This window comes from Hyposmocoma kahamanoa, unplaced genomic scaffold (assembly GCF_003589595.1).
Source record: "Hyposmocoma kahamanoa isolate Upper Pololo Valley unplaced genomic scaffold, ASM358959v1 67, whole genome shotgun sequence".
Classification (NCBI taxonomy): Eukaryota; Metazoa; Arthropoda; class Insecta; order Lepidoptera; family Cosmopterigidae; genus Hyposmocoma; species Hyposmocoma kahamanoa.
In genome coordinates, this window is record NW_020653855.1 from 5,112,227 (window position 1) to 5,125,094 (window position 12,868).

The 12,868-nt window shown below is 38.4% G+C and overlaps 1 protein-coding gene across 1 annotated transcript in view; it reads right to left on the reverse strand.

The window, feature by feature from the left end:
- Window positions 1-263: 263 nt before the first annotated feature.
- LOC113232146 (deaminated glutathione amidase) overlaps window positions 264-12,868 on the reverse strand; it is a 50,434-nt gene continuing 37,829 nt past the window's right edge. The window contains exons 2-9 of the mRNA XM_026466784.1: window positions 9,828-10,001; window positions 9,154-9,312; window positions 8,450-8,645; window positions 7,016-7,148; window positions 5,950-6,168; window positions 5,079-5,276; window positions 2,850-2,964; window positions 264-449 (exon numbers count right to left, since the gene is read on the reverse strand). Coding sequence (XP_026322569.1) covers window positions 264-449; window positions 2,850-2,964; window positions 5,079-5,276; window positions 5,950-6,168; window positions 7,016-7,148; window positions 8,450-8,645; window positions 9,154-9,312; window positions 9,828-10,001 — 1,380 coding nt within the window. The remainder of the gene's footprint in view (window positions 450-2,849; window positions 2,965-5,078; window positions 5,277-5,949; window positions 6,169-7,015; window positions 7,149-8,449; window positions 8,646-9,153; window positions 9,313-9,827; window positions 10,002-12,868) is intronic.

The following is a 12,868-nucleotide window of genomic DNA, read 5'->3' on the forward strand; positions in this document are numbered from 1 at the left end:
TGGTTTTTGTATTAGGCCCGATGTCCATTTGTTGGTAGGTCCATGTAAAGAACACATCGTTTCACTATAGTAAAGAAAAAACAAAGTCCATAAAGTATTGCATTTTTGTCTATGATTGCTTGTCAATAATTAGGGAACTTCATAGGCACGTTTATATCAAAAGCATAGCAAATGGTTTGACGGATTATAGAAATGTTTCTCAAGAGTTTCTCTCTCATTCTTTTCAGAGAAATCTGCCTTACAAATGAGTAGTAGAGTTTTACTTATCTATGAAGCTTGTTATAGAATGGGACTAGTGAATAAAAGAAAACGAAGGCTGCAATCCGCTCTAATTTTAAAGAAGACGGATTTAAACAATAGATTACAATCACCTTTACAGTCTGTCCGGCATCAGATCCATCTTGAATGGTGACGGTGCACGAGCGCGTTTTATGAACTCTCTCCATTAACTGCAACAATTATCACTACATGGAATATTAAGGTTATTGAATGTCACTGATACGGACGGCCTAAACGCGTCTGGCCGGTCAGAGCAAGCGTGAAAAGAATTTCGTAAATTCATGACCTCTGATTGGCCGGGGGCGTCCGCGACTCATCTGGCCGGTACGGTGTGGGAGACACCGTATCCGCATATAGATACGGTGTGGGTGACACCGTATCCGCACCCGATCCACCTCCTCCAGGTGGACTCCGAAGTCGAACTCAGAGCAACCCTCCCGCCCTCCTACCCTCCTCTCCCCCCGGTCACCCCAAACGAAGTAGAATCGCTCATAAAGAACCTTAAGCCCCGCAAAGCCCCAGGCCCTGACGGTATCTCCAACAAGGTCCTTAAACAGCTTTCTGCACCCCTCATCTGTCTCCTGACTGCAATTTTTAACGCCGCTCTGACCAACTGCATCTTTCCGCAAAAGTGGAAGGAGGCGGTGGCCATCGGTATTCACAAGCCCGGGAAACCTCCATCCGAACCCTCCAGTTACCGTCCCATCTCCCTGCTTAACACCATGGGCAAACTCTATGAGCGCATCCTATACGCCCGCCTCAGAGACTACGTCATGTCCCACAATCTCCTCCCCGACGAACAGTTCGGTTTCAGAGCTAGGCACTCATGCGTCCAGCAAGTGCACCGGATAGTGGAACATATCTCCGAAGGTTTTGATCGCCCCCGCTTCATGCCCACCGGCGCCCTCTTCTTCGATGTGGCAAAAGCTTTTGACAAAGTCTGGCACAAGGGCTTACTTTACAAGCTGTATAATCTCGGCGTGCCTGATCGTCTCGTGCACATCATTCGAGACTTCTTGTCGAACCGCTCTTTCCGCTACCGAGTTGAGGGCGCACTCTCCTCCCCTCACCCCGTAAGAGCCGGAGTCCCGCAAGGCTCTGTCCTCTCGCCCCTCTTATTCTCCCTGTACACTTGCGATATCCCGAAGTATCAGGCAGTAAATCTCGCCCTCTTTGCCGACGACACTGCGCTCTACTATTCGGCGCGCAGCTCCAAGCTAGTTTCCGCGGCTCTCCAATCTGCCACCACACGCCTAGGCGAGTGGTTTCGCAGATGGAGAATCGAAGTCAATCCCGACAAAAGCGCGGCGGTATTCTTCACGCGAAGTAACCTATCCAGTCGTAGGGTACAAAACCTCACCCCGATCTCGCTCTTTGACCGCCTAATCCCTTGGGTGAACACGGTCAAATACTTAGGAGTTACGCTCGATAGGAAGCTGTCATTCAAAGCACACGTGAAAACCGTCCGCGATCGCGCCCACTTTGTTATGAGCCGGCTTCATCCCCTTCTCTACAAGGATAGCAAACTCTCCCTTCGCAATAAGGTGAGACTGTACACGACCTGTATCCGCCCAATCATGACGTACGCCAGCGTCGCATTCGCTCAGGCAAATCCCGCGCTAATACACCGTCTGCCGGCTCTCCAAAATAGATTTATGCGCAACGCGACGGGTGCCCCGTGGTACCTGCGCAACGCTAACCTCCATATAGATTTACGGCTCCCCACAATAGCCCAATTCATGAAACAGGCATCGAGGAAATACTTCGACTCTGCTCCTCACCACCCCAACCCCCTCGTGGTGGCTGCATCTTCCTACGACCCCCTCAGGGAACAACCCCACCGCGTACGTAGGACCCGTCGGCCAAGGGAAGTCCTCAACGACCCTGACGACCCTATCACTCTCGCCACTTTGAAGGCCAACCAGATCGCTAGTCAGTCCCGTCCCTCACGCACCAACCGTCCTCGCCGGCGAGGTCGTCGAGCCCCTCATTTCAGCACGTACAGTGGTAGATTCTCTCCTACAGCACGCCCTTCTGGCGGAAGCCTCCAGTAGCGCCCTGAGCCGAGGTCCGTGCCTACTTGGGCGCCCTCAGGCCCGCTACTTAGCTTTAAGTTTATTTTCGGGGTTATGAGCCTTCAGCTCGCCCTCTTTCTCCGGTGGCGCAGTAAAGGCCATCAGCGGCCAACTGCAAAATATCATTCATAAAAAAAAAAACCGTATCCGCATATAAATGGGAATCCATGCTCTTACAGGTAGGAGCACGAGGACCAAAAGGATAAATATGTCCTCGTGCTCCTACTGATGTACTGTCACCAGTAATGTGAGCTTTATTTCTGTTTTGAAGGGTTAAGGGTGCTGGTGAATTGTTGACTTATGTCTCAGGGTGACGGGCGCAGTGGTAACTCAGATCTTTGCGATTTAAAGCTCTGCGTGGCACTGTAACTGTTTTGGACAGGTGTGTCGCTTGCCAAAGAACGCAAGACTTATTCGTCCCGTCACAAAATTATCTTAAATCCAAGTCAACAGTTCTTTTAGCTAGTCAACATACTATTTACAATATATGCATACCCGTTGCACCAATCTGATACTTCTATAAAAGTCGATGGCCTCTTCTTCACTCAGGTCCTCATTTCTTTCAGCGGCACGAATCGGCGCCACCAATACGTGACCGGGTGTCACGCATCTGCAATTTGTTAATATTTTGTTTATTTCTTTTGAATCGATATTCAATTATTTTTTGTGAAATTACTGGTTTGTTATAATTATTAATACAAAAATCGAACACATAGACAAAATTCCTTTGATCCGGCCGGATTCGAACCGATGTCTTCTAGCAAGTACCACACGCTATGCCAACTAAGTCACGGAACGAATCAGCGCACTTCACGAATTTTTCTATGTGCTTGTTGTCGGATTTTTGTATTTGGTTGTCAACGACTTTTAAGCCGTAGCGCCATTTATAAGAAATATGAAAGTATTTTTTTAAAATTATGTTTATAAGAAATGAACAACATTAACTATACTTTCACAAACAAGGTCTTTAACCGCTTGTTATTTTATTAAAAATACCAAAACACAATTTAAAAAAAATAACACGTGGTGCACATTGTTCATCAAGTCAAAAGTTTAAAGAAAAAGTTAGATTTTAAATATTACTTCAGACTCATTTTTTGTTACTTGTGATTTGGAATATGTAAATATAAATGACATATCACAAAAAAAAATAGTTTAGTTTTAGACACACATCCGTAATTTTTTAAATTCTGGGCAACACAGTCGAGACTGATTTCACATGACACATCTTTAATTTGTTTACGTTTGGAGCCACTCTTTATGACCCGTTTACATACCAACGGTTTCAAGAACTACCGGATTCATCAGGCAACGAAGGCATATAGTTTGTCACAAAATTATCATAATATTTTTACATAATTATGACAAGCTGGGCTTCTTAGTAGCAATAATAATTAATCATTTCGAATACGGCTGCGTAATAAAAAAAAATCAAATTAACTGTATTGCTTTGGGCCAGTATTCATGAAAAGCAGCAACACAGTATTTATAAGAGTCACATTTGTAATTTGTCTATATTTGGAGCCACACTTTTACGATTCCTTTACATGTAGAGTTATTAATTAAGTCATATATATTGTAATTGTTCTCAAATTTAAAGTAAAACATCATTATTGAAAGTTCTGAGAATAGGACATTTTCACATCCAGGCTCTATGGATGAGCAGCGAAATGACTGTCCACAAAGACAATTGCCTAAAATGACAAAAATTCAAAATTAAGCCGACTTTATTTTGGACAATAGACAAGACTGTTCTGAGTAAACTGCTGATCTGAGAAGATGACTTCCCCTGCACATATTGTACAGATAGAACCGTACAGAAATGAAACTATATTCCGGATAATTAAATATTTGCCTTTTAGAAATAAAATATACTCTCTTGCAGTTAAATAAGCTCATAGCCTTGTCGTGTTTATTATTACTGAACGCAGGAAAGAAAATTTTATTAAAATATCTCTAATAACAATCGAATGAAACTCATTTTTCAAAACGAAATTTATTATTATATTGGTAACAGTGGAAATCCTTGTAAAAGAGTTCCTCCAGGGAAGTACTGCCATCTTACCTATTTCTGCCGCCAAGCATGTGAGAATTACTGGGTTCTAGTTTGGAAGGGTAAGGGTGCTGGTGAAATTACAGGCACACGGGACTTGTCAACTTATATCTCAGGGTGCTGCTGTGAGTGCTCCTCAGATCTTTGTGATTTAAAGCTCTGAGTGGAACTGCAACTGTTATGGACAGACGTGTCGTTTACCACCAGGCGCACGACTTGTTCGTCCCGTCACTTGGTATAACCGACCTCAAAAGTTCATGGAATGACATCTATTTGCTATGTTTTATTGAAATCGGTTACTGGAAAGTGCTAAAAAAAATTTAAGAAAATAAAGTTTAAAATAAAAAAAAATCAACACTGAGGTACCCTCTTTCCAACAAAAAAAGAAACATCAAAATAGGCTAACAAAAAAGTCGAATTTAACTGCCTCTGTGGCCGAATGGTTACCTACCGGACTGCCACGCAGAGGTCCCAGGTTCGATTCCCGGGCCGGGAGAAATATTTGTATAGTCTACATTTATTTGTCTCGTGAGTTTGGGTGTAATTTGTGGTTATCTGTATGTGTGTCCATGGCACTCGCTACACAAGATTTTCCCTTGTGCGGGGCTATGTTGAGTGTGTGCGAACTGAGAACTTCCTACTTTTTTACGTCGGTTAAAAATAAAACTTACCTAATATTAACAAAGGCGAATGTCAAAACGCTCTTGTAGAACACACAAGCCGCTGGCACTTTGCAATGACCAAACGCATAAGTCGGTCCTGTACATTCTTGCTCTGCGGTTTTTTCATCACACGGATCCGGATTCGGTGTGTGTTGCGGTAGCAAAGTTTTTCTTAAACTCAACGCGTGAAGAGAGTATACGTCTTTTCTGAAGTAAATAAAATGTATTAGCACAGATAATATAATACCACAGATAAAACTACACTAGTACCAACACCCAATCTCACGTTTCACGTTTTCCAAAGATTGTGAAATTTCTTCCATATGTATAATAAAAATTAATGTTAGTAATAATTATATTTTACTCAATAAAATTTAAATACAATTAAATTATTATACAAAGAAATTTCATAAATTTAATTAATACAAAATTACATTAAACAATAAACAAGTATAAATTATTAAAGAATGAAATTTGGAAATTTGCAAAATTTCATTCTGTAATAATTTATACCTGTATTAGGAATGGAACTAAATCATCTTCAGGCAATCATCTTCAGGACACCATTTTCATGCCGGTTTTTTTTTGCGGAACACAGTAGTGTTGGAAAATAACCGTTCGGGCTTCGGCAAGCATGCCCGACGCGCTGCAGCACCGTGGTAGACACAATTGGCTTTGTTGTTGTGTATGGTTTTATTTTTATTCCTTTTTTTTTGTTATTTTATTTTTTTTTTTTGTTTTAATTTAGCTTCATCTTTTTTTTGTTTTTTATCTTTCTTACTGTGTATTTTTTTGTTGTGGCAAGTAATAAACTATTTGTGTTCTATTCTATTCAATAGTATCCTGAATATTATTGTATTGCACCCGTATATAATCTTACCTTCTATGATTAAAAACGGGCATATTTCTCCTAACATCCGTCAATTTTTGTATAGATATTTCAGCTATTTTAAAACAAGGACTCTCTTCCCCGCAGTCGGCTAAAATGTCCCCCCAAGGGTCAACACAGAGCGCGTGGCCGTAAGACTTTCTTTTGGCGTTATGTTGGCCAGCCTGAGCGGCTGCTATTACATAACATTGATTTTCTATAGCTCGTGCTCTGTAAAAAAGACACTTCATGTTTTTATCAACATTTTTGTAAAATACTAACTACCTTGGACAGGACTGTATTACTAATATAAAAAAAATGTGATCAGAACAGGTAGACTATTTTCACCTAAAGTTCGAGGAACAGAGCCAGAAAGCGGTGACTTCCTTACGAGAACTTAAGCACATTAAAAATTAACGTTATTTGGGATAGGTAAGTAGACTATATACTCCGCAATCACCAAATTTTCGGATCATTCATAAAATATCCGAAAATTTGGATATTTTATGAAGGTTGTGTGAAGTTTAGATAAATAAGCCAACCTACCTATCCCAAAATAACGTTAATTTTTAATGTACTTAAGTGATGGCCCGTATCCCGAAAAAATACGGGACAAAGAAATGTTGTCGTATCTATATGTGTGTGTCCATGGTACCCGCGATACAGGGTTTCCTTGGTGCTATGAGTGTGTGTGTTCACAAACAATAATTCTTAAATAATCTCAGTACAGAGTACTAAAAAACCGACCTCAAAAGTTTTTTACATCTTCTATTTGCAAAATTTTATTGAAATCGTTTACCGGAAACTACGCGAAACCTGATTCATCCCCTAGTTTGCCACCCTTAGAGGTAGAACATTTCCTTCAAATTTAAACTGGACTACTACCAAGGTACCCTCATTCCAACAAAAAAAAATCAAAATCGGTTCACAAAGTTCGGATTCATCGCGAAAACATACATACAAAAAAAATACTGTCGAATTGAGAACCTGCTCCTTTTTTTAAGTCGGTTAAAAAAATACTATTCTTCTTAATACAAATTACTCTGAAAATAACTGTTCGAGCGTTGATCCAACTTACCTCAATAAAACATGCCAGTGTGCCGCCCCCGTCGTCTGGGTAAAGGCAGACGGAAATGTCAATATCTCAGCTTTTAATATACTTAGTGATGTACTTAATTCTGGAAATCTCATGTCATAACATATTGCCATACCTGAAAATAACATATTATTACTGTCTATATACAAAGATGGAACAAACACAAATAAAAATACCCTCGATCCGGCTGGACTTGAACCAGAAAGATTTTTGTTTTTTTTTATTTATTTTATTTTATAAATCAACAGACGAACATATTATACTCTTAGATAACAATGTAACTTTACTTATTAGGATTGTACTTATATGGCTACCTATTACAGACGTGCACAGCATTTAATGCAATAAAATAATAATAAGAAACAAAAATGACAACAAAGACATATGAAATTACTGGGGAAGCGATTGGAGAATGTTATTTTTGAAAACATTAAGGGAAGAATGAAAAATGTCTATACTGCCCTGCTAAGCCAAAAGACGCTATCTCTGACATACGCCCTTTTAGTTTTTTTTATACCATTCAATAGCTATAATAATTTCGCATCTAATGCTATAATAGAAATAGCGCTATCTAATTTAAAACATTAAAAAACCACTAAGAAGTATTTTTATATCTCAATTTTTGAAACCGATTTTCAAAGTCGACTTTCTCAAAACTTACTCCGATTGAGATAGCGCTTTTCGGCTTATCAGGGCGGTATATCTATTTCAACGTTAATTTGGTTGTAAGTAGAGGATATTCTAGGTAGTAGACTGTGCAGAGCTAGGTTCGTCCGGCATCGTGGTACATTAAATATTTTGGTTATTTTATGACGGGTGTCATAAGGTATGTTAATATATATTTTATTCAGAATATTGCAACATTTTATTGTATTATTTAGTATACCATGTAAAAATAGGCTGGATAATATTCGGCGATCTCTAATATTATTATTACGAATTTATCTACGTGCTTGTTGTAGGACTTTGTTTTTGGGTTTACATGTTTTAAACTTTTATGCCATAGCGCCACCTGTGACAAAGTTATGACAACTTTCACATCTAAAACCACCAGTGACCACTGGGCCACTGAGGCCCTCGATTCGACAAAGCTGTACCGAAAGGACGTAAGTGCCACCTAGCAACGTACAGTACCTACGTGTTGGGTTCGTAGACGACAACCAGTCAGAAAAGTTAACAGTAAAAACAAAAACCTAAATATTACACTATATTACGACTACACTACACTTTACTGCAATTACATTACACTACATTACAATTACGCCATACTATACTACAATCACATTACACTAAATTACAAATACGCCACACTATACTACAATTACACTACATTACAATACAATTACACCACATTATACTACAATTTCACTACACTATATTATAACCACACCATAGCAATCACATTATTTTATTTACCTACTTTCCCAACAGGTGTATCAACTGGCGAGACAATATGTCCGCCTTCGTGTGAAAAATCACTCTCCTTCAATCGTAGCTTCTTCTCGGGGATTTCTACATCGAAAAGGTGTAGTTTTCTGTACGCTTGCACAATTTCGCCTTCATTGTCGATTATTAAGTGTGTGTTGTACATTTTGTTAGGGTTTGCCTCGTCCTGAATTGAGGGAAATTTAAATATAGTTATATAATTCTTTCCATTATATATTTCATTTATTTTTTATGTAATATATCTTAGGAAAATTCTCAGTACAGTTATACAATATGATTAATCAAACGCCATTAAAAAAAAGAGTGTTAAGAATCAAATTTTGGCTTATGATATTTTTTATATTTGTTTTAAGTGTAGCACCAACCTTTTGTTATTTTTTTCTGTTTGAGAGAGTGAAGAATGCCTTATGGCATGAGTCCGCCATTTGTACACAATGAATTGCGCAAAAAGATTAAATAAATAAACAAAAAGAGTTATAAGTTTCAAGCCTTTCTGTCTGTATGTCTGTAGTCAAAATACTTGAGATAATTGAGACTTTGAGATAAGAAAGCAATATAAAACAGTAATAGCTTAATAGTAGAACAAAATCAACCAAATTCATAATTAACCAATAATTAGAAGTGAAAAACTCACAGAATAACTTACAGTCAAAGTATTTCAATGTTATGTATACCTTTTCATGTACGCCACCCATTGACAGCCACACATTGTGTTTGGCTGCTAACTCCTTGTATTTACCGACAATATCGCCAGTGAGAATTGGTTCTGCATTAGCAACTATATCTTCTTTATTATCACAGATGTAATCGCACGCTTCGGGGAAAAATATCATCTGAAATTCAAATTTAATTATTTACGGATTGGTAATGGCAAGTGAGGTCCCGGGTTCGATCCCCGGCCGGGTGAATGTAGAAACTAAATTTTCTATATTGTCTCGGGCCTGTGTGTTTGTGGTACCGTCGTTGTTTCCGATATCTATAACACAAGTGCTTTAGCTACTTACTTTGGGATCAGAACAACGTCTGTGATGTTGTTTAATATTTATTTATTTAAAAATGTAATTTTTCGCCCATTATTGCAAACTCAAGTTAAACTGGTCCATTTGAGATGAAACGATTGGCGACGCCCGTCAATTGTTTCGAATTCGGGCTGGCTAATCGGAACGCAGTTGTCACCGTAATGATTTGGCAGAATAGTTTTCAAACAAATTACATAAAATTTCGCCTCTATTTCTGTTTATATACTCGATGTATGCACCTAACATCGTCAAAACACACATCGAGCTTTAATAACGATCGTCAAACATCGAGCCAAAGGGATGATAAGATGAAAGATGATATTACCCACCTGCACCTCCTCCTTAGCAGCAGACGAAACGAGCATGCTAACATTGTTCAAGTTTGCAGCCTTATCAGCAACAGACGTCATCTGGCAGACTGCAATGCGTTTACTCATTGTGGAACTGTTTCGGTGCAGTTTCGTACGAATTAGTCTCCGTGTTACATGTAGGAGGTTCCAACACTGGAAAGAAATGCGCAAATTATTATTTACTCGACATAAAGTTAATTATGCTATATTTATGGTTATTATAAAATCCACTTCCACTCTGCTCCATAACAATGTAAATTTATTACCACTGTAGCCGAATTGTTGCCAAGCTGGCATACAGAGATCCCGGTTTCGATTCCCAGACTGGGAGAAATATTTGTATATCGTCTATTGTCTGTGTTATTTCCCTAGTGCAGGGCGATGTGTGTGTGCGTGTATGTATGTAATATATGGTCTCTGTTTTGTACCAAGCGTTTTAAAATTTCAATTAAAGTTCTTTTTTATTATTGAGATTTTATGTTAATTAACTCCACTAGTTTTTATTGTGCTTATTAATACAAAAATCGAACACAGAAATTTTTTTTGACCCAATAGGACTTGAACCCACGACAATACTGCACCGTAGTTTTGCTCTTACCAACTGAACTGTGGGGTCAAGTTATTGAGTTGTCGAAATTCTGATATGTGTTTTGTTAAAGAACTTTGAACGTTCTGCTAAAGAAGGTTCAAAATCTCTCACTAAAATAGGTGTTTCTACCATTACAGAATGCCGAAAAATTTAGTACAATTAAGTTTTTCTTTTCATTTAAGTTCAATGTCATACAGCATACATTTGCCATACACATAAATATGTACATGAAATAGAACAATGATTCTGTACTGATAAGATTAGAAAAGCAATGAAGGCAGAATCAAGGTGACTTGTTTTCTTTAACTTATCACTTGTCATAAAAAGGTGTATAAGTAAATACAGACTTAATTATGCAGGCTGTTGGGTAAAGAGGCCATGGGACCAGTAGAGTCCAGAAAGTTCACTTATTTGATAAAACAAATAAACATAATTTACATCTCAAAAACTAGTTTCATTTTCAATATGTAGTAATTGCAAAACTTATAACATGTCATACAGTATTTTATTAACAATTCTGAAATAATCTAGAACTATTTAGTGATATGACGAGAATGTACAATCAACAGCATGTCAAGTTATACAGTTTTGTTCAAATATCCAATGCAACAGTACAAGATCTGTCAATGTGTACCACGATGTGCTATTGTCTATAACTTACTAAGAAAAGACAAACAACAAAACTTATTTACTGCTAAGCTAGCACATAACCACTCAGTAGCTGGTACGTCACACCCCCACCATTCCTTGTTTTGACAGAGATTCCCACTCTGGTAGTGGGCAAGTTCAGTCCTTAGCAACTTTTATTACCATGAATTGTTAAGTGGTAAGATACTTTCTATTAAACATCCTAGCGGATACCGAGGGGCAGAGGAACACATAGAGTTACTTGGACCACGGCTATTGCCCCATTTGATATTGGTTATTTATAAAATTACAGTTTCTATCAACCTGCAACAGACATCACAAAGCAGATCATTTAATGACCTTCAGAACACGGTAGATTGTTGATATGTTATCATTTTATAATTAATTTTAATTTTATTTTTCATAGTAAATAAATCATAGGTCTTCATGTACTTATGAAAAGGCTGTGTGGTATTGTTTCATTGCATCTTGTAATAAAAATTAATCCTTCTTCTTTTATAATTTACAAGTGCGCAATTATTACCACTGCGCCCATCACCAGACATAAGTTGATAAGTCCCATGTGCCTGTTATTTCACCAGTACTCTTACTATTTAAAACCAGAATGCAGTAATGCTGACGTTACTGCTTGGCGGCAGAAATAGCTAAGGTGGCAGACTTAGGATCGTATTCTAGAACTCTACTCAATGCTCAAGTCAGGATTTGAGTATGGTATAGAGCACTCGAAATCATACTCAAGTCCTTGCCATTACAGTCGTATTTCCAGTGCTTGAAATCATACTCAAGTCTGCTCAAGTCCTGACTTGAGCATTGAGTAGAGTTCTGGAATACGACCCTAAATCTGATATAGTTACCTACTCGAAATTGTGAATAAATAAATACAAAGATAATGGATGCGAATTGATACAAGTTTTGACTGAAGAAACATTCAAATCTAAGATCTGGCAGTATGCCTTATTATACGACTTAACCGGTCCCAAAGGGCAAAAAATTTTACTACTATTTAATGTAATAAAGAAGAAGGTTTATTCCGAACAAAATAAACATTTTGAACTTTACCAGAACCCATAACCTATGACAAATGTTACACAAAATTGAGGCGAAAGTAGACTTCAATATGACTTACACGCATCCTACAGGTTGTAAAAGTAACATAAATTATTCTTTGCAAAATTCGTAAGTTATCAACTGTATGAGAGATAATAACTTCAACTTCAACTTTTGTGTCTATGGCTCCGTCGTTTTGCGCGACGATTTTGCCAATGTCAGGGTTGAGAGACATGTGTAGCGGTAGTGAGACAGATAATATTCGTCCATATATTTGACTTTTAAATGACAGTGCAAGTGATAACGTGAAAGTCGTGTCAGTCTATATGATGTACTCTATGGTATGGTCGTGAGTCAAGACAGCTGACAGCATAGATAATAACTACACTATAAGTTTAGACCATACGGAGTAAAAACTTGAATACAAGAACTTGGTTAAGCGCCCTCTGATGTCAAGAAACTTGTACTACAGTATTATTACTGTAGTACAAGTTACAACAAGTAACTGCCTCCGTGGCCGAACGGTTACCATACCGGACTGCCACGCAGAGGTCCCCGGGTTCGATTCCCGGGCCGGGAGAAATATTTGTATGGCCTACATTTATTTCTCTCGTGAGTTTGGGTGTAATTTGTGGTTGTCTATGTGTGTCCATGGCACCCGCGACACAGGGTTTCCCTAGTGCGGGGCTATGTTGAGTGTGTGCGTTATTATTATTATTTTTTTTTTTTTTTTAAA